The sequence below is a fragment of the Caretta caretta genome, chromosome 4 (genome assembly GCF_965140235.1).
Source record: "Caretta caretta isolate rCarCar2 chromosome 4, rCarCar1.hap1, whole genome shotgun sequence".
Classification (NCBI taxonomy): domain Eukaryota; kingdom Metazoa; phylum Chordata; order Testudines; family Cheloniidae; genus Caretta; species Caretta caretta.
In genome coordinates, this window is record NC_134209.1 from 134,421,381 (window position 1) to 134,443,531 (window position 22,151).

Here is a 22,151-nt window from a genome sequence, read left to right on the forward strand (position 1 = left end):
TGGCTGAACCTGATGGAGCTTACCTGCTCAGATGAGGTTAGACATGTCATTCTTGGCAGTAGAAAACCCTCCACTAGGGCTACCTGCCTGGCCAAGTGGAAGAGATTTTCAATCTAGATGGCGCAGCATCATTCTTCCCTGACGCTTGCTGCTATACTGCTTATATTGGACTACCTCCTCCATCTCAAACAGCAGGGCCAATCCATGTCATCAATAAGGGTTCACCTGGCTGCCATTTGAGTGTTCCATCCAGGTGCAGAGGGACGGTTGGTCTTCGCCAATGCTATGGTCAATCGCTTTCTCAAAGGTCTCGACAAGCTATATCCACACGTCAGGCAGCCTATCCCACCTTGGGACCTTGGTTCTTTCCAAACTGATGTGCCCTTTGAACCACTGGAGATGTGCTCCCCGCTCTATCTCTCGTACAAGGTGGCGTTTCTGGTTGTGATAACCTCAGCCAGGAGGTTGTCTGAGCTCAAGGCTCTAACATCAGGACCCCCCTACACTATGTTCCGTAAGGACAAGTTTCAGCTCTGGCCTCACCTGGCTTTCCTCCTGAAGGTTATCTCCCAATTTCACATCAACCAGGCCATTTTCCTCCCTGTGTTCTATCCTAAGATGCACTCGAGCGGCAGGAAGCAGAGGCTTCACTCATTGGATGTCTGCAGAGCGCTAGGCTTTTGTATCGCGAGAACAAAGCCTTTCTGAAAATCCATCCAGCTATTTGTGGCAGTGGCGGACTGAATGAAAGGTCTTACTGTCTCTTCTCAGCGGATTTCGTCATGGATCACGTACTGCATATGTGAGTGTTATAACCTGGCAGGGGTGGTTGCCCCTCTGATTGCTGCACACTCCATCAGGGCGCAGGCCCCCTCAACGGCGTTCCTGGCACAGATTTGGACCCAGGAAATTTGCAGAGCAGTGATGTGATCTTCCATACACACTTTCACCATGCACTATGCAATTACCCAGCAGACCAGAGACGATGCAGCCTTTGGTAGAGCAGTGCTCCAATCAGTGGACAACTCCAACCCCACCTCCTGAACTTGGGCTTTGGAGTCACCTGATTGGAATTGACATGAACACCACTTGAAGAAGAAAAACCGGTTACTCACCTTCTCATAACTGTTCTTCTTCGAGATGTGTTGTTCATGTCCATTCGAAAATCCTCCCTCCTCCCCCTCTGTTGGAGTAGCGGCAAGAAGGAACTGAGTGGGGGTCGGATTGGCAGGGCCCTATATTGGGCACCATGAAGGCTTGACTCCGGGGGTACCCAGGCTGACCCTACGGATACTGCTAAGGGACAATTTTTCCGGCTGTCATGCACATGGCACACGCACACCTGATTGAAATGGACATGAACAACACATCTTGAAGAGCAACAGTTATGAGAAGGGGAGTAACCGTTTTCTCGAAGTCACCGTTGCAATCCCTCTGGTCCTGGGGGGGTCTCCAGGACAAAATTGTTTAGACACAAGGCTGCTCTTATACCCACCAGAATAGACTCTTTCACCTGCTGGAATCAAGTGAAGTGCACTGTGCCCCAGCTCCCCGACAAGGCCTCTACACTAAGGCTGAAGGGAGCGTGTGGTGTGAAGCTGGCTTTTCTAGCTCACCCCCGTTCCAGAATTCTTTTACCCCTGGAGAATCTTCAGTGCTCTTTTAGAGCAGCTTAAGATCACTTTGCCCCACTCTGGCAGCACAGAGACCTTAAGTGGGCCAAGAACAAGGCCCATTATGTGCATTTTATAAGACACATCAATGGTGTAATTCAAAGACAGTGTCGCTTATCCAGTGCTTAATTTGTAATGAAAGAGGTGCCAGGGCTCAAGCAATTAGGTGCCGGGGCTCAATTTTTTTACATTCAAAACTGATGCAGCAAGCCCAGAGGTACCGAGGCTATGAACTGCAAAGTCTAGAGGTGCCACGGCTCAGCCCTGACACAAATTAAGCACTGTGCTTATCCCGGCTATGGCCATGACACTATTTGTAGAATGAATAGTAATGAAACAAGGGTACTTATTCTAATACTGGTGAACTTTGTTTATGCAAGACAAATGCACTATACCTGATGTTTATAATAAAAAGACTCAGATAGGCATGCCCTGTTTCCAGGAAACAAAACGTATTTGTCTTCTTAATGTATCTGTCAGATAATAATAGGTTTCAAGAGTTCCATCTATATATATTAAGTGATAGAGCTATCCCTTAGTAACAAAATAAGGCTTGGGACAGGCGGTTTCTAATGAAAACCCAGTTTTTCTATGAAATCCATATATAACCCTAGGGAGAGAATGAAGGGACCCATTTCAGTAAAGATACTCCTATTTTACCAGGAGACGTTAATGTTGGTTAATGTCTTTCTCCATCTAAGTGAGTGAATATAAATCTTTGCTATCGTACAAGGACACCGTCAACCAGCTGAGGTCCAAAAATGTACTTGTCCATAAAGAAAGGATAATCCCATACAGCATTGCTACAGAATGTCTCTTAAAGAAAAAGAAATATTCTCCCAAAAGACATTAATGCAAGAGTTGCATCCTAGGAGAGAGCTACCATTTCCCTTTGATTTTTTTTTTTTTTTTTGGTAATTCAGTAAAACCTAAAATTACTATAGGAGGTTGGGGAAAAGTGAAATTAATATTCCATGACTAGGTCTTAATTTATCTATCTCTTAGAGAAAGATGAGAATAGGATGATTATCTATATTATATGACTCAAACGCAATGCACATGAAAGTTGGAACTATGATTAAATCTAATATAATGAAGCAGGAATTAGAGTCTAGATGGTAGTACATGTTCCTCCAACTACAGCAAGATCTGGCTCGTCTTGCTCAGGCAACCACTTCAATAGAATTGATGCTCTAAGATAAATAAACATTTTATTTGAAAACGACATTTGCCAACCCCCACTTTTAAGTGACATCTTTGTCTTGGCACACCCAACTCGGGCAATTGATTAAATGTATTAATTATACAAATCTCAAAGAGATTTGAATATATACACTGTTAGAGATTATTACTTCTGTTATCAAAAAGCAGTCATTTCCATCATCTGTAGCATCCATAATAACAAGCCCACAGTACTACACACCAGTTTAGGAACAGTAATCCTCTACATTTCAACTAAACACAGATCGGCTGCAGCAATCAGTGTTATGAAATCTCATTTAAATCAGTGGGTGTGGCAACTATCCTTCATTCACGATAAATGTAAGTAGTAGTTAAACTACATTTTGGGATAAGGTAGCTGAAACAATAGGAGCCACTACCCAAAATAAAGGCCACATGCAAGCCAAGTCATAAACTGAACTATGTGGGCAATGGGGTTTTGTGGGAAATTGTTTGTTAGAAATATGTATGTCTGAGAGAAGAAGCAGCAGCCAGAGAACAGGCAGAGAGAAACAGCTACAAAGCCAGGAGCAAGAGAAGGATTAGAAATCTGATCATGATAGAAAGTGAAGAGGGGAGGGACAGTGCTGGCTGGAAAAAAGCCTAGAAACAGGAGCAAAGGAAATGCCTTCTGTTTGATTCCAATGGTGTTCTAGGAAACCCAACTTTATATATGTTCTATGTAAATAAACAGGATTTCATTAAAGAAATACCTGGCTCAATCATCAATTTCTCCTCCTACTGGAAAAAGCCCACAAGACTGGCTAACTGCCCAGGCCAAAAGGGATAATGGAATTAACATTTACTATGAATTTAGGTCTTATGTATTTGCTTTGTGTTTTGGTAGTACCCAAAGTATTCAAGGCACTTTCCAGACAGAAGTAAGACACAATCCCGGCTTGGAGGGAGTTTTCAGTCTAACGTAAGCAATTCAGACAGACAATGAGACAGAAATTAGTAGTATGTGATCAAATATTGGGTAGGAGGACTGTTACTCAGGTGGCTTCCTTTTAGGTACCACAGCAGAAGTGGATCTTTAGGTGGCACTTAAATGCTGGACAGAGTTAGAGAACCTTGTGGATGGCCTTAAGAAGGGCATAGTCCATCTAAGGGATGATGTGAGGAAAGCACAGTTTAATGCAAGAAAATGACAAATGGACAGATCGAGCCTGCATTGTTGGTGTAACCTTACGTTCTAGAGTAGAAGTTAGTTGAACTTAACCATCTTCTAACCTTCAGAAGGCAAGTGCAACACTGCATCTCACCAAATTTATGGTTCACTCAAGCCATGTAAATAGTGACTGTTATCTCCATGCTCCATGCTGTTACACTTTTGAGTATTTGCCAAGACTTATATTCTATATATTATATTATTTTTTGCCAATATTTTACATTGCAAACTAACTTGCTGTCCATTATAGGCCTTGGACTACTTGCCTTTCTCTCCCATCCAAAAAGTTCATTTGTCACCTTCATGATGCATTTGACCCCAGCTCATGGAGGGAATGAGAAACCTGAGGTAGTTTCCAAGAGTGTCTGGAAACTGCTGGCGATTGCACTGGGAGAAAGTCACTAGATGATCTTAAATGGAAACAGTCTCATCCTAGCATGCAAATAAATAAAAAGATAACAAATAAAACCCTGAAGCTCCACTGTAGAGACATGGATCAAGTGAAAGATTTACTACTTTAATTCCAAATAATTGATTTTTGTTGCTTAAATGAGAGTGAAACCACAACACCATGTGTCTGCACCCATTCATTCATTGCTTACAAAGCAGAATATTGTAATTAACTAAATTGAATGTTTCTTGAAGCTCTATTAAAGAAAAGACTAATTTGCTTACAATGCATTGGATAGTCTGTCTAAATCAGTTAGCCTTCTTCCAGTTTCAGGGTGGCTGAGATTTGAGATCATTGTGAAGCAAGTGTTCCAAATTTCCTAATTTGGTTATTCTGATTTCTGCATCATAAGATTACACGAAATCAGCTAGAAAAATGCTTCATACATAGTGTATTTGTGATAGGCTTCCAGTGACTCAGGCTTATTTAATATAACTATAAAAACAGCACTAAACCAAAGTGTTGGGTGAATAATTTCTAATGGGGGAAGCTACATAAAGGTCAGGAAATTTCATACCAGGGTAAATAATATGTCATAATAATATATTTACCACATAGAATTCTTCCTTCAGGAGAGAGACACATGACATGATAAAATCAGCATCTGATACCCTGTACCAACAAGACTGGAAGGGTGATGCACAAGTGTTTCTAGAGGATGCTGCTTTTTCACAGAATGACTGTGATGGGAGTCCAAGCTTGCCAGTGGCATTGCTTAGTGGTTAGATCATTGGACCCTCAATTTCCCCCTCTCGGTCTGTGGTGCTTCCTGTTGGCAACTTTCCCAGTATTGGGACAGCCCACCTTTTCATGGGTTGCAATTCGGCCCTCCAGCCATGTCACCAATTTAGCTCAGCCTCCCTTTCAGGATAGCAGTGTCCAATGAACTGTAGCAGGCCCCATGTCCTTATCGCCTAGCTCCTGTCAGGGGCTTATACTTGCCACAAGGCTTTCAGCATCTCTGCAGTCTTTTCATTCCTGGGAGAGGTAGAAATGAGGTTTTTGTTCCTATATGGCAAGAGTCTTTAGTAGGGAGCCCAGGCCCTCTCCCACACCCCTGGGCTCTGACCTAGGGCACTATGAGACGCAAGCAATGGCAGGCATCAGGGTGTGCCTCAAGACTGTCTCCCTGGGCCGCTTCCTGCCATTCACCCCCCTCCACAGTGTCCAAGTCCAACTTAAGATAGCAAAGTAAAAAAAAAAAAAAAAAAGGGGGGGTGGGGGGGAAGGGTAACCGAACCTTCAGCCTGGCTCGGTTAAGCTGGTAGTCCCTTCCTCCCGAACAGAGGTCCAGAAGTGCTCCTTAACCCCTTCAGTTCTAGTGTGGGGTTTATACACCCCATCACAGGTTCACTAATCACTTATACCAAATACAGGTGCTATAATATATAATAGCACCTAGTAAAAGGAAAGTGTAAAGAGCTTGCCTACTTCTGGTGCAGTCCAGAATCTGAAACTTTCTATTAATGCATGAATGTGTTTCCTGTGTCAGAGCAGGTTGAAATTCGCTGTGTGTTAATTTTGTTGATTTATCTTCAATGAGAAACTATACGTTAGTTTTAATTGTCTAAATTACTGATGCAGCACAAATAACAAAACACCTGATCTTATGTCAATTCAGGTGGTGAGGTCAGTAGATTTGTACTATGACAGAAGCTAGGGGTATGCAAAGAGGGAGAAGCGTTTCAATAATTATCTCATGTTCTTTTAGGGTAGCAACTTCTAGAGATACTATATGCAGAAATGTCTGACAGTGGAAAAAAATGTAAATTCAACCTGTGTTTGTTGTTTGCAGCCTAAGATGATCATTTTCTAAAAATGTTTATATTAGTTATTGGAATCATTTTATACCTTTAAAAATAATGGCATTTGAGCTACGATAAATGTATTGAATGTATTCAGTCTTCAGATGCTTGTAATAATTAATTGTTGAAATTAGGTTTCTATAAAATCAAGATAAAATCTAACACTTTGGTAAATGCAATGTAAATGGGAAGACAAGCAAAACCCAGTTGCTCAGGCAGTGGTGGACCCAGTACCTCACTCTCACGTCACATAAAACTTCCTTTGACATCAATGGGAATTTTGCTAAAGAAAAGACTGCCAAATAGGAACAGAATTAGGGTGTCAATTAATCGCAGTTAACTCACACTATTAACTCAAAGCAATTAATTGTGATTAAAAAGATTAATCAGATTTTTAATCTCACTGTTAAACAATAGAATACCAATTGAAATTTATTAAATATTTTGGATGTTTTTCTACATTTTCAAATATATTGATTTCAATTACAACACAGAATGCAAGGTGTACATTGCTCACTTTATATTATTATTTTTATTACAAATATTTGCATTATAAAAATGATAAATAAAAGAAATAGTATTTTTAATTCACCTCATGTAAGTACTGTAGTGCAATCTCTTTATCGTGAAGTGCAACTTAGATTTTTTTGTTATATAACTGCACTCAAAAACAAAACAATTTAAAACTTTAGAGCCTACAGGTCCACTCAGTCCTACTTCTCATTCAGCCAATTGCTAAGACAAACAAGTTTGTTTACATTTATGGGAGATAATGCTGCCCACTTCTTATCTAAAATGTCAGAAAGTGACAACAGGTGTTTGCATGAGACTTTTGTAGCCAGCACTGCAAGGTATTTAAGTGTCAGGTATACTAAACATTCGTATTCCCCTTCATGCTTCAACCACCATTCCAGAGGACGTGCTTCCATGCTGATGTCGCTCGTTTAAAAAAAATGTTAATTAAATTTGTGACTGAACTCCTTGGGGAAGAATTGTATGTCTCTGGCTCCATTTTACTCCATTGTATCATTCTGCCATATATTTCATGTTATAGTAGTCTCGGATGATGACTCAGCACATGTTCATTTTAAGAACACGTTCACTGCAGATTTGACAAAACTCAAAGAAGGTACCAATGTGTGGAGCATGTTTTCAGAAGTCTTAAAAGAGTAACACTCCAATGCGGAAACTACAGAAACCAAACCACCAATAAAGAAAATCAACCTTCTGCTGGTGGCATCTGACTCAGATGATGAAAATGAACATTGTCGGTCCGCTCTGCTTTGGATCGTTATCAAGCAGAACCCATCACCAGCATGGACGCATGTCCTCTGGAATGGTGGTTGAAGCATGAAGGAACATACGAATCTGTAGCATATCTGGCATGTAAATATCTTGCGACGCTGGCTACAATAATGCCATGCAAACCTCTGTTCTTACTTTCAAGTAAGATTGTGAACAAGAAATGGGCAGCATTATCTTCTGCAAATGTAAACAAGCTTGTTTGTCTGAGCAATTGGCTGAACAAGAAATAGGACTGAGTGGACTTGTAGGCTCTAAAGTTTTATATTGTTTTATTTTTGAATGCAGTTGTTTTTGTACATAATTCTACATTTGTAATTTCAACTTTCATGATAAAGAGATTGTATTAGGCAATAGAAAAATGCAATGTCTTGGTTTTTTACAGTGCAAATATTTGTAATAAAAATAAATATGAAGTGGGCACTGTACACTTTGTATTCTGTGTTATAACTGAAATCAATATATTTGAAAATGTAGAAAACATCCAAAAATATTTAAATAAATGGTATTCTATTAACAGTGCGATTAATCACAATTAATTTTTTAATTGCTTGACAGCCCTAAACAGAATCTTTCTTTAACTTGCTGTAAAATAAAATTCTATTGGAAAACTTGGACATGCTTTAAAATGGTGAATTAAAATAGGGAATCGTTTACTAGGGATGCCCTTTGAATAGGTTTCATTGTGCTGTATATTATCATTGTACAGTGAAAGAAAGCGAATGGAAAATTATGACATTAGTACACATTCAAGTTAGTGAGAAAATAAATTTAAAGTAGAATATCATTGCGTGTCCTAAATTAGCATAGTATTGTACAAACTTTTGTTACCAAGTTTGAAATTTTGTAATTCATTTCTGAGTCCCCTGCTATAATAATTCTCTGTATTGCCTGCAGCTTTTACAGAATTAAATTGTTAAGATTACATTTTCCCACCCTCTCTTTCCAGTGTTAAAAGATCTTCAGAGGCTTATATTAATTCTTTGATACCAGAAGTCAGGAGGTTTTAACCTGATGTGCTAACTCAAATTACACTGGTGATAATATGAGCGCTTCAGGCAATTCACCTGATCCCAAAGTACAATACTGCATTGATTTTAAGTCTCTAGCTTGCTTCGTGACTTTGTACCTTTTAACTTTTTGTATTCCTGGGATCATAATGAGCTCAGACATTCTGCTCTCTGTAATTTTGGGTGAGGACAACGTTTAGGCATTTCTCTCCCTATTATGGCCACTTGCAAAATATTTTGCTGCACTAATTAGATCCCCTGAGTCAACAGTGGTTTGTGAAGCATAGTTCAAAAGCAAGTTTTCTGAGTTAGTTTTTGATTATTTGAAGTATTTGATTTACTGGCCCACTCTCCTAGAACAGGCAACTGAATATTACTCTATCACATACGTGTTTCAAATTTAGTGATGCACATCTTTGTTAGCATGCAACAAGACATCCTTGCTTCATTTACAATGCCCTCATATGTTTTTAATCATTGTGGGATATTTGAAATTAAAAATAACTGCAGTGTCTCAGGCCTGGTCTCCACTACAGGGTTAGGTTGAATTTAGCTGTGTTAGGTTGATTTAAAAATAACTGCATCCACACAACCAACCCTATTCCGTCGACCAAAAGGGCTCTTAAAATCGACTTCTGTACTCCTCCCTGACAAGGGGAGTAGCGCTAAAATCGACCTTTCTGGGTAGAATTTGGGGTAGTGCGGATGCAAATTGATGGTATTAGCCTCCAGGAGCTACCCTAGAGTGCTCCATTGTGACCACTCTAGACAGCACTTTGAACTCTGATGCACTAGCCAGGTACACAGGAAAAGCCCCGGGAACTTTTGAATTTCATTTCCTGTTTGGTCAGCATGGCGAATTCAGCAGCACAGGTGACCATGCAGTCCCCCCAGAATCATAGAGCATAGAATGTTTCTACACTCCTGCTATCATCTCTGTCCCTGAGGCTATCGCAGATTAGAAGGTGAAAAACACGCACTCGCGATGACTTGTTTTCCGAGCTCATGCAGTCCTCGGCACTGCTTAATGCATGGAGGCATTCAGTGGCAGAGGCCAGGAAAGAATCATAGAATCATAGAATCATAGAATATAAGGGTTGGAAGGGACCCCAGAAGGTCATCTCGTCCAACCCCCTGCTCGAAGCAGGACCAATTCCCAGTTAAATCATCCCAGCCAGGGCTTTGTCAAGCCTGACCTTAAAAACCTCTAAGGAAGGAGATTCTACCACCTCCCTAGGTAACGCATTCCAGTGTTTCACCACCCTCTTAGTGAAAAAGTTTTTCCTAATATCCAATCTAAACCTCCCCATTGGCCTTCTTGGCAACAAGGGCACACTGCTGACTCATATCCAGCTTCTCGTCCACTGTCACCCCTAGGTCCTTTTCCGCAGAACTGCTGCCTAGCCATTCGGTCCCTAGTCTGTAGCTGTGCATTGGGTTCTTCCGTCCTAAGTGCAGGACCCTGCACTTATCCTTATTGAACCTCATCAGATTTCTTTTGGCCCAATCCTCCAATTTGTCTAGGTCCTTCTGTATCCTATCCCTCCCCTCCAGCGTATCTACCACTCCTCCCAGTTTAGTATCATCCACAAATTTGCTGAGAGTGCAATCCACACCATCCTCCAGATCATTTATGAAGATATTGAACAAAACCGGCCCCAGGACCGACCCTTGGGGCACTCCACTTGATACCGGCTGCCAACTAGACATGGAGCCATTGATAACTACCCGTTGAGCCCGACAATCTAGCCAGCTTTCTACCCACCTTGTAGTGCATTCATCCAGCCCATACTTCCTTAACTTGCTGACAAGAATACTGTGGGAGACCGTGTCAAAAGCTTTGCTAAAGTCAAGAAACAATACATCCACTGCTTTCCCTTCATCCACAGAACCAGTAATCTCATCATAGAAGGCGATTAGATTAGTCAGGCATGACCTTCCCTTGGTGAATCCATGCTGGCTGTTCCTGATCACTTTCCTCTCATGCAAGTGCTTCAGGATTGATTCTTTGAGGACCTGCTCCATGATTTTTCCAGGGACTGAAGTGAGGCTGACTGGCCTGTAGTTCCCAGGATCCTCCTTCTTCCCTTTTTTAAAGATTGGCACTACATTAGCCTTTTTCCAGTCATCCGGGACTTCCCCGGTTCGCCACGAGTTTTCAAAGATAATGGCCAATGGCTCTGCAATCACAGCCGCCAGTTCCTTCAGCACTCTCGGATGCAACTCGTCCGGCCCCATGGACTTGTGCACGTCCAGCTTTTCTAAATAGTCCCTAACCACCTCTATCTCCACAGAGGGCTGTCCATCTCTTCCCCATTTTGTGATGCCCAGCGTAGCAGTCTGGGAGCTGACCTTGTTAGTGAAAACAGAGGCAAAAAAAGCATTGAGTACATTAGCTTTTTCCACATCCTCTGTCACTAATTTGCCTCCCTCATTCAGTAAGGGGCCCACACATTCCTTGGCTTTCTTCTTGTTGCCAACATACCTGAAGAAACCCTTCTTGTTACTCTTGACATCTCTGGCTAGCTGCAGCTCCAGGTGCGATTTGGCCCTCCTGATAACATTCCTACATGCCCGAGCAATATTTTTATACTCTTCCCTGGTCATATGTCCAACCTTCCACTTCTTGTAAGCTTCTTTTTTATGTTTAAGATCCGCTAAGATTTCACCATTAAGCCAAGCTGGTCGCCTGCCATATTTACTATTCTTTCGACTCATCGGGATGGTTTGTCCCTGTAACCTCAACAGGGATTCCTTGAAATACAGCCAGCTCTCCTGGACTCCTTTCCCCTTCAAGTTAGTCCCCCAGGGGATCCTGGCCATCCGTTCCCTGAGGGAGTTGAAGTCTGCTTTCCTGAAGTCCAGGGTCCGTATCGTGCTGCTTACCTTTCTTCCCTGTGTCAGGATCCTGAACTCAACCAACTCATGGTCACTGCCTCCCAGATTCCCATCCACTTTTGCTTCCCCCACTAATTCTACCCGGTTTGTGAGCAGCAGGTCAAGAAAAGCTCCCCCCCTAGTTGGCTCCTCTAGCACTTGCGCCAGGAAATTGTCCCCTACGCTTTCCAAAAACTTCCTGGATTGTCTACGCACCGCTGTATTGCTCTCCCAGCAGATATCAGGAAAATCAAGAATTAAGTGAGCTCGAAGATCGGAGGCAGTACGCGATGCTGAGGCTAATGGGGGAGCAAACAGACATGATGAAGCGTCTGTTAGAGCTTCAGGAAAGCCAACAAGAGCACAGATCCCCGCTGCATCCACTGTGTAACCGCCTACCCTCCTCCCCGTGTTCCATAGCCTCCTCACCCAGATGCCCAGAAACACGGGAGGAAGCTCCAGGCACTGAGCCACTCCACTCCAGAGGATGGCCCAAGCAACCGAAGGCTGTCATTCAAACAGTTTACTTACTGCAGCCACACTAAAAATCAGTGTGGCCTTGTCCTTCCCTCCTCCCCCAACCCACCCGTGCTACCTTGTCCGTTCTCTTTTTTTATTTTTTAATTAATAAAGAAAGAATGCATGGTTTCAAAACAATAGTTACCTTATTTTGAACCGGGGAGGGTGATTGGCTTACAGGGAATTAAAATCAACAAAGGGGGTGGGTTTTGTATGAAGGAGAAACCCACACAACTGTCACACTGAAGCCTGGCCAGTCATGAAACTGGTTTTCAAAGCCTCTCTGATGCGCAGCGCACCTTGCTGCGCTCTTCTAATTGCCCTGGTGTCTGGCTGCTCAAAATCAGATGCCAGGCAATTTGCCTTAACCACCTACCCTGCCATAAACGTCTCCCCCTTACTCTCACAGATATTATGGAGCACACAGCAAGCAGCAATAACAGTGGGAATGTTGGTTGCGCTGAGATCTAACCTTGTCAGCAAACAGCGCCAGTGAGCTTTTAAACATCCAAAGGCACATTCTACCACCATTCTGCACTTGCTCAGCCTATAGTTGAACTGATACAGCCGTGGGTAGGAGAATGGACATAAGGACGAAGGGCAGTGTGGATACCAGTCTAATAGGTCATACTGGCGGTAGAATGTCTGTGCCTAATCGAGTAAAGAATGTGAACGAGGACAAACAGCAAAATTAAGATGTTTGTACTCCAATTTGAGGAAACTAGGTAACAAAATGGAGGAACTAGAGGTACTGGTGCAGGAAGTGAAACCAGATATTATAGGGATAACAGAAACATGGTGGAATAGAAGTCATGACTGGACTACAGGTATTGAAGGGTATGCGCTGTTTAGGAAAGACAAAAATAAAGGTAAAGGTGATGGAGTAGCATTGTACATCAATGATGAGGTAGAATGTAAAGAAATAAGAAGCGATGGAATGGATAAGACAGAGTCGGTCTGGGCAAAAATCACATTGGGGAAGAAAACTACTAGAGCCTCGCCTGGGATAGTGCTTGGGGTGTGCTATAGACCGCCGGGATCTAATTTGGATATGGATAGAGCCCTCTTTCATGTTTTAATGAAGTAAATACTAATGGAAACTGCATGATCATGGGAGACTTTAATTTCCTAGATATAGTCTGGAGGACAAGAGCTAGTAATAATAATAGGGCTCAGATTTTCCTAGATGTGATAGCTGATGGATTCCTTCATCAAGTAGTTGCTGAACCAACTAGAGGGGATGCCATTTTAGATTTGGTTTTGGTGAGTAGTGAGGACCTCACAGAAAAAATGGTTGTAGGGGACAACCTTGGTTCAAGTGATCATGAGCTAATTCAATACAAACTGAATGGAAGGATAAACAAAAATAAATCTGTGACTTGGATTTTTGATTTCAAAAGGGCTGACTTTCAAAAATTAAGGAAATTAGTTAGGGAAGTGGATTGGACTGAAGAATTTATGGATCTAAAGGCAGAGGAGGCCTGGGATTACTTCAAATCAAAGCTGCAGAAGCTATCAGAAGCCTGCATCCCAAGAAAGGGAAAAAAATTCATAGGCAGGAGTTGTAGACCAAGCTGGATGAGCAAGCATCTCAGAGAGGTGATTAAGAAAAAGCAGAAAGCATACAGGGAGTGGAAGATGGGAGGGATCAGCAAGGAAAGCTACCTTATTGAGGTCAGAACATGCAGGGTTAAAGTGAGAAAGGCTAAAAGTCAAGTGGGTTGGACCTTGCAAAGGGAATTAAAACCAATAGTAAAAGGTTCTATAGCCATATTGTCATAAATATAAAGGGAAGGGTAAACCCCTTTGAAATCCCTCCTGGCCAGGGGAAAGCTCCTCTCACCTGTAAAGGGTTAAGAAGCTAAAGGTAACCTCGCTGGCACCTGACCAAAATGACCAATGAGGAGACAAGATACTTTCAAAAGCTGGGAGGAGGGAGAGAAACAAAGGGTCTGTGTGTCTGTCTATATGCTGGTTTCTGCCGGGGATAGACCAGGAATGGAGTCTTAGAACTTTTAGTAAGTAATCTAGCTAGGTACGTGTTAGATTATGATTTCTTTAAATGGCTGAGAAAAGAACTGTGCTGAATAGAATAACTATTTCTGTCTGTGTATCTTTTTTGTAACTTAAGGTTTTGCCTAGAGGGGTTCTCTATGTTTTGAATCTAATTATCCTGTAAGGTATCTACCATCCTGATTTTACAGGGGGGATTTGTTTATTTCTATTTACTTCTATTTTTTTATTAAAAGTCTTCTTGTAAGAAAACTGAATGCTTTTTCATTGTTCTCAGATCCAAGGGTTTGGGTCTGTGGTCACCTATGCAAATTGGTGAGGCTTTTTATCCAACATTTCCCAGGAAAGGGGGGGTGCAAGTGTTGGGAGGATTGTTCATTGTTCTTAAGATCCAAGGGTCTGGGTCTGTAGTCACCTAGGCAAATTGGTGAGGCTTTTTACCAAACCTTGTCCAGGAAGTGGGGTGCAAGGTTTTGGGAAGTATTTTGGGGGGAAAGATGCGTCCAAACAGCTCTTCCCCAGTAACCAGTATTAGTTTGGTGGTGGTAGGACAAAGGACAATCCAAGGACAAAGGGTGGAATATTTTGTACCTTGGGGAAGTTTTGACCTAAGCTGGTAAAGATAAGCTTAGGAGGTTTTTCATGCAGGTCCCCACATCTGTACCCTAGAGTTCAGAGTGGGGGAGGAACCTTGACACATATAAATAAGAAGAAAACAAAGAAAGAAGAAGTGGGACTGCTAAACACTGAGGATGGAGTAGAGGTTAAGGATAATCTAGGCATGGCCCAATATCTAAACAAATACTTTGCCTCAGGATTTAATGAGGATCTTAGGGATAATGGTAGCATGACAAAGGGGAATGAGGATACGGAGGTAGATATTACCATATCCAAGGTAGAAGCAAAACTCGAACAGCTTAATGGGAGTAAATCGGGGGGCCCAGATAATCCTCATCCAAGAATATTAAAGGAATTGGCACATAAAATTGCAAGCCCATTAGCAAGAATTTTTAATGAATCTGTAAACTCAGGGATGTACCATATGACTGGAGAATTGCTAACATAGTTCCTATTTTTAAGAAAGGAAAAAAAAGTGATCAGGATAACTACAGGCCTGTTAGTTTGACATCTGTAGTATGCAAGGCCTTGGAAAAAAAATTGAAGGAGAAAGTGGTTAAGGACATCGAAGTCAATGGTAAATGGGACAAAATACAACATGGTTTTACAAAAGGTAGATCTCTTTCTTTGAGAAAGTAACAGATTTTTTAGACAAAGGAAACACAGTGGATCTAATTTACCTAGATTTCAGTAAGGCATTTGATACGGTGCCACATGGGGAATTATTAGTTAAATTGGAAAAGATGGGGATCAATATGAAAATTGAAACGTGGATAAGGAACTGGTTAAAGGGGAGGTTACAGCTGGTCATACTGAAAGGTGAACTGTCAGGCTGGAGAGAAGTTACCAGTGGAGTTCCTCAGGGATCGGTTTTGGGACCGATCTTATTTAATCTTTTTATTACTGACCTCTGCACAAAAAGTGGGAGTGTGCTAATAAAGTTTGATGATGACACGAAGCTGGGAGCTATTGCCAATTCAGAGAAGGACCGGGATATCATACAGGAAGATCTGGATGATCTTGTAAACTGGAGTAATAGTAATAGGATGAAATTTAATAGTGAGAAGTGTAAGGTCATGCATTTAGGGATTAATAACAAGAATTGTATTTATAAGCTGGGGATGCGTCAATTGGAAGTAACGGAGGAGGAGAAGGACCTTGGAGTATTGGTTGACTACAGGATGACTATGAGCCGCCAATGTGATGTGGCCGTGAAAAAAGCTAATGCGGTCTTGGGGTGCATCAGGCGAGGTATTTCCAGTAGAGAGAAGGAGGTGTTAGTACTGTTATACAAGGCACTGGTGAGACCTCACCTGGAATATTATGTGCAGTTCTGGTCTCCCATGTTAAGAAGGATGAATTCAAACTGGAACAGGTACAGAGAAGGGCTACTAGGATGATCCGAGGAACGGAAAACCTGTGTTATGAAAGGAGACTCAATGAGCTTGGCTTGTTTAGCCTAACCAAAAGAAGGCTGAGGGGAGATATGATTGCTCTCTATAAATATATCAGAGGGATAAATACCGGAGAGGGAGAGGAATTATTTAGCTCAGTAACCAATGTGGACTCAAGAACAAATGGATATAAACTGGCCATCAGGAAGTTTAGACTTGAAATTAGATGAAGGTTTCTAACCATCAGAAGAGTGAAGTTCTGGAACAGCCTTCAAAGGGAAGCAGTGGGGGCCAAAGACCTATCTGGCTTCAAGATTAATCTCGATACGTTCATGGAGGAGATGATATGATGGGAAAACACGATTTTGGCAATTAATTGATCTTTAACTATTCATGATAAATAGGTCCGATGGCCTGTGATGGGATGTTAGATGGGGTGGGGGATCTGAGTTACTACAGAGAATTCTTTCCTGGGTGTCTGGCTGGTGAATCTTGCCCACATGATCAGGGTTTAGCTGATTGCCATATTTGGGGTCGGGAAGGAATTTTCCCCCAGGGTAGATTGGCAGAGGCCCTTGGGGTTTTTCGCCTTCCTCTGCAGCGTGGGGCATGGGTCACTTGCTGGAGGATTCTCTGCACCTTGAAGTCTTTAAACCATGATTTTAGGACTTCAGTAGCTCAGACATAAGTTAGGTGTTCGTTACAGGAGTTGGTTGGTGAGATTCCGTGGCCTGCATTGTGCAGAAGGTCAGACTAGGTGATCATAATGGTCCCTTCTGACATTAATATCTATGAGTCTACTGTCCAGGCTTCATGAGCCATAGGAGGAAGAGGTAGGTTGGGGTAGGTGCAACCGCATGGTGCTGCTGGCTGGGAGAGCAGCCTGAGGCAGAAACCTCCAGCACATATGATATTCCAAGGAGGACTGAATCTCCATGAGACAAAACTTAAGAGAATGATCTGGAGTCTCTGGCTCCCATTTGGTGCTCTAAGAGGAGGATAGCCATGTCTGTCCAGGTGCCCGTGATCGACCTCAGCGAGGTCTCTCAGGAGCACCCAGGAGACGTACGACGGCTATCAGTCCTACTGCACTGTCTGCCACGAAGGCAAGGAGCTGCTGCTGTGTAGCAATGCAGTATCGTGTCTGCCAGCAGCACCCAGAAGACATACGGTGATGGTGAGCTGAGTGGGCTCCATGCTTGCTGTGGTATGGCATCTGCATGGGTAACCCAGGAAAAAGGGCACAAAACGATTGTCTGCTGTTGCTTTCACAGGGGGCAGGGAGGCCTGACGACGAGTACCCAAAACCACCCGAGACAATGCTTTTGTCCCATCAGGCATTGGGAGCTTAACCCAGAATTCCAGTGGGCAGCGGGAACTGTGGGATAGATACTCACAGTGCACCGCTCTGTAAGCCGATGTTAGCCACGGTAGTGAGGATGCACTCTGCCGACTTAATGCGCTTAGTGTGGACATACACAACAGACTGTATAAAATCGGTTTCTAAAAATCAACTTCTATAAAATTGACCTAATTTTGTAGTGTGGACATACCCTCAGATACCAGTGAATAGTAAGTTTTGGTGAATGTTTACTCTTTAAATGGAGACTGCTGTATCTGTTGGTTATTTGTTGAGGCGACAATGCTCTGTGGTAACAATGATTATAGCAGCCTGCATTAGAATTGTAGGAAATGTGACTCTGCATTTGAGTCAGGGAGATGTTGTTCATCCCCAAGGGAGGGTAAAGAGGAGAGTTTTCTTTAAACTTCTTGTTTGCTTTTTCATTTATAAAAAAACACAACGAAAAGCAAAAGAAAAAAATTGTAGACTTAAAAGCATTCTGCCTTCTAAACATACTTCTCTAAGTGACATATTCTGTTTATTTGTTTGAAAAACATTTTAGGTATAAAGAAACGGACTACATTAGAGAAGATACGAGACACAAACAAAACATCTTTAATAAGGGCACTCTTGGCCTTTTTCATATTCCAAATCTACCTTTCTTACATTGAAACAGTTCCATACAACACTCCCAAAGGATTTGTAAACTGTTTTCAGATAAATGAATACAGAATATGGGCCAGATTATTTACTGAATATCAGGAAGCTGGTTATGGCTCCCCTATTCTCTTGCCTCAGCCCAGATCAGAGCAGCCTCTAGGCTTCTCTACCATGCACTGGCTGCCTATGGTTTTCAAGGGGACTGCAAGGGAGGGAGGAATAGCAGCCAGGCACTCCAGCTCTGTGCCTTATGGACACTTGGGAGTGGAAACCACCTGCTTTAGACTGCCAGAGCAATCCCCTCTCATTCCCTTCCAAGAAAGTCCAGTTCTTATATTCTGATTACCTTTAGGGTACTCTGAGAAGCATATTTTAGGAAAATTGCAGCATATATTGTTAGGGGTGATGGTCATAGTTAAAGGTGAGGAATCTGATTTATTTGTGCTTCCTGCTTATTTAGTGGAATTTATATATTATGGGGTTGCTGTTTCTTTTTTGATTTAGAAATACAATAAGAATTTTTCACAGGTGCCTAGAGCATTCAGATAGGTGTCTCTTGTGGTTTTTTAAATCTACAGTGTAAATAAATGAATACATCTAGAATCTAGTCAGTTTTTTTAAGAAATATACGTTTCCCTTAGTTCCCCTGCCAATTTTTGTGGCTTTACAATCAGATTTTTCTCTTTTAATTTGTTTTCTCTCTTGTGTTGATTTGCAAAAGACTCCACATAAACAAAAGGAAGCTCACTTTACAAACTGACTTGTTACATGGGGGAGCAGTGCAACTGATTATGCACAAAGTGCTGCTAAATGCGTGCAGTAAGCTACCTAAAAAAATAGTGAATGTGTTCTCTTTCCCCCTCCAATCTATTTTATTCATGCTAACATGTAAAATGTCAAGTATGTGATTTTTAGGTGATGTCCCCTTAGTTCTATAAATATTGGAGAAAATATCATGGGACTTCTTTGGTTTCAGTTACTTTCTTTAAAATATATCATATGACTGCATGTGTACTATCCATCCGTTTTTGTTCCAGGATAATGTTTTAAACATCGTAAATCAAATCATGGATGAATGCATTCCACATGAACGGGCCAACCGGGACTTCTGTGTTAAATTTCCAGAAGAAATACGCCATGACAACCTTGCAGGGCAGCTTTGGTTTGGAGCAGAGGTAGGTCACTGTTGTTTCTATTATTTTGTTTTAAAGGAAGATTGGCTTATTGCATGCTGCTTGTAAAGTATGTTTGAGGGCCTGTATTTGAAATGTGTGGGAATAATTTCTCACAAAAAAGCATATAAACTTGTAGATCGGTATTCAAACATTTACTTTGAAAATTAATCTAATTAGTTGTTAATATATAGTTTAAAAGTATTGTTTTGTTGTGGTTTGATATCTGTTGTGCTTGTGAAATACTAGTTTATTTTAATAACCGTGTTAACATAAATTTGTCTTCATTTAAATAATGTGTAGGTACCCTTAATGTATTAGTATTTGATACATATTTTATATATATTGGGTCAATTTATATTGGGAGTTGTATTTGCTATGAATAACTATCCCATGTAGAGTGTGGAAATTCTACAGATGTCCACAGGTTTTCATGTCAAACTTGGCTCATGAAAAAGGATTCTACTCTATCTCATTCCTAGAATTAAAAGTATTCTTTTAGGGCTTTCTATTCTATCTCCTTCATTTAGATTGTATTAATGGCACTAATGATTGAATTATTAGATATATATACAAAATAAAAAGAGCAACTACCCAAGATTCTAAGCACCCTTGCCATGAATTCTGAACAAAAATTAGATTGCTCACAGAACACTAAACTCCTTTCTCTGATTCATCTGACTTCTCTCAAAGGCCCACCTCTATAGAAGCCTGTGTACATAGGTGTCTTGCCGTATGCTTTGATGTTTAATAGGCTTGGGGTATTCTGGACTGCAGGAAAGTCTCAGGGTCCAGAGCTGAGTCAATAGATATATATCAATGTACATGTCCATTAATGATGTCAGGGGATATGGAGCATGTGTAGACAAACTAACCACTCCTGAAGGCCCCCTCATGGTAATACACAACTTTGCAACACTTCTGCCTCCTCTTTGGGGCGTTTGCAAAACCAACTACAGATTCTTGACATTATCCTGATGAATTCCACAATCCCACTGTAAATTACCACTGTAATTAGAGCCAGAAACTATTGCTGGGTTTTTTTGCATCTGGGGTGGAAAATGCTTGAAAAAGCACTGAGATCGACAAAAACATTTGGGGAGAAAAGGAATTGAACCACATTCTAAATGTTTTTCTTTGCAGGTGTTACATAACTGATGGGTATTTTTGGCCTGCCTGAATCAGGCTTTCACTGGCTGTGCTGAACAGAGTTGCTGGTTTCAGAAAGTGTTCTATACAATGATAAAGTTCTGATGATTCACTTAATTGTAAACAGAACTAGGATCCATCATCTTCCTTAAATGTACATAGTACAGGAGACTGAATTTATTTGTATAAACCACTGTGAGATTAGCATGTACATTGTATTCTTGTCAGCATCCTCATTTTGAATCTTATTCAAACTAAGAATTATAGCCATCAACATCTCAGACTTGACTTTACTGTAATTATTGCTTTGGACTACCTAGAGAACAAGAACAAGAGATCTTGGGAGTGCCCTTGTATCACAAATCAGTACATCAAACTGCTGAGCAAGGTCTAGGATTATAGGTCCTCCTACAGAGCTGGAAAAATGCCTTCCATCTGCTGCTATTTGGCAGTCAAGAAAGAGACCCAAGAACAGGGATTGAAAAAAGAGAGAAAAATAAAAGCCTCAAGAACAAAATACCCTTTGTTTTTCTTAATTTTGAAAATATATTTCTATTAAATGCAGCAAGTATGATTTACTTCAACATACATAGACTTCCAAATCAAGGGACCTGTCCAGCCATGGAGATTATTAAATATCTTCTGTTATATTATATAGTAAGGCTTTTGCAGTCAAAAAAGTGAACAGAATGTTGGGAATCTTTAAGAAAGGGATAGATAATAAGGCAGAAAATATCATATTGCCTCTGTATAAATCCATTGTACGCCCACATCTTGAAGACTGTGTGCAAACGTGGTTGCCCCATCTCAAAAAAGATATTTTGGAATTGGAAATGGTTCAGAAAAGGGCAACAAAAATAACTAGGGGTATGGAATGGCTGCTCTATGAGGAGAGATTAATAAGACTGAGACTTTTCAGCTTGGAAAAGAGACGACTAATGTGGGGATATGATAGAGGTCTATAAAATCATGACTGGTATGGAGAAAGTAAATAAGGAGGTGTTATTTCTTCACACAATGCACAGTCAACCTGTGGAGCTTCTTGCGAGAGGATGTTGTGAAGGCCAAGACTATAACAGGGTTCAAAAAAGAACTAGATAAGTTCATGGAGGATAGGTCCATCAATGGCTATTAGCCAGGATGGACAGGGATAGTGTCACTAGCCTCTGTTTGCCAGAAGCTGGGAATGGGCGACAGGGGATGGATCACTTGGTGATTACCTGTTTTATTCATTCCCTCTGGGGCACCTGGCATTGGCCACTGTCAGAAGACAGGATACTGGACTAGATGGACCTTTGCTCTGACCCAGTATGGCCGTTCTTATGTTCTTAAGGCTTCTTAAAAGATACGAAGTATGCCTATAAAATATCCATGAGCTTGTGGGCATGCACTGGCCAGTGTATGAAATAAAGGTCCCAACAGTAGCAGAAATTCAGTTCCTTTCTCCAGAGATAGGCTTATTTTTCAAAAACCAAACAGTCCAATACAAATCAAAACCAGAACATTAGCTCTTGTTGCCTGGTCCCTTCTGAAGTCTTTTCTCTTAAGGCTTCTGCCCCTTCCCACATGGAAAATCCCCTTCTAGGCTCTTCCCCTTGATCCTGGGTCTTCTGCAGGAGCCTTCCTGCTACCTTTAGTTCTCCCAAACTGAGCTGGCCTTTTATCTGAGGACCACAAGACCTGCAGGGACCTGGCCTCAAACCCATCACTTGGGAGTCACAGGTGGGGCTAAGCCCACTTCCCTTATAGGGCTATCCTGCGCTATAACATTTTC

The 22,151-nt window shown here is 41.5% G+C and overlaps 1 protein-coding gene across 11 annotated transcripts in view; it reads left to right on the plus strand.

The window, feature by feature from the left end:
• Nucleotides 1-22,151, plus strand: part of ZFYVE28 (zinc finger FYVE-type containing 28) — a 324,770-nt gene that overhangs the window by 212,833 nt on the left and 89,786 nt on the right. For all 11 annotated transcript variants that reach the window (XR_012668216.1, XR_012668217.1, XM_075128096.1 and 8 more), the window contains one exon: nt 19,094-19,231. Coding sequence is in view for 9 of the 11 variants with exons in the window: in XM_075128096.1 (XP_074984197.1) it covers nt 19,094-19,231 (138 nt within the window). In the remaining 2 variants the exon portion in view is untranslated. The remainder of the gene's footprint in view (nt 1-19,093; nt 19,232-22,151) is intronic.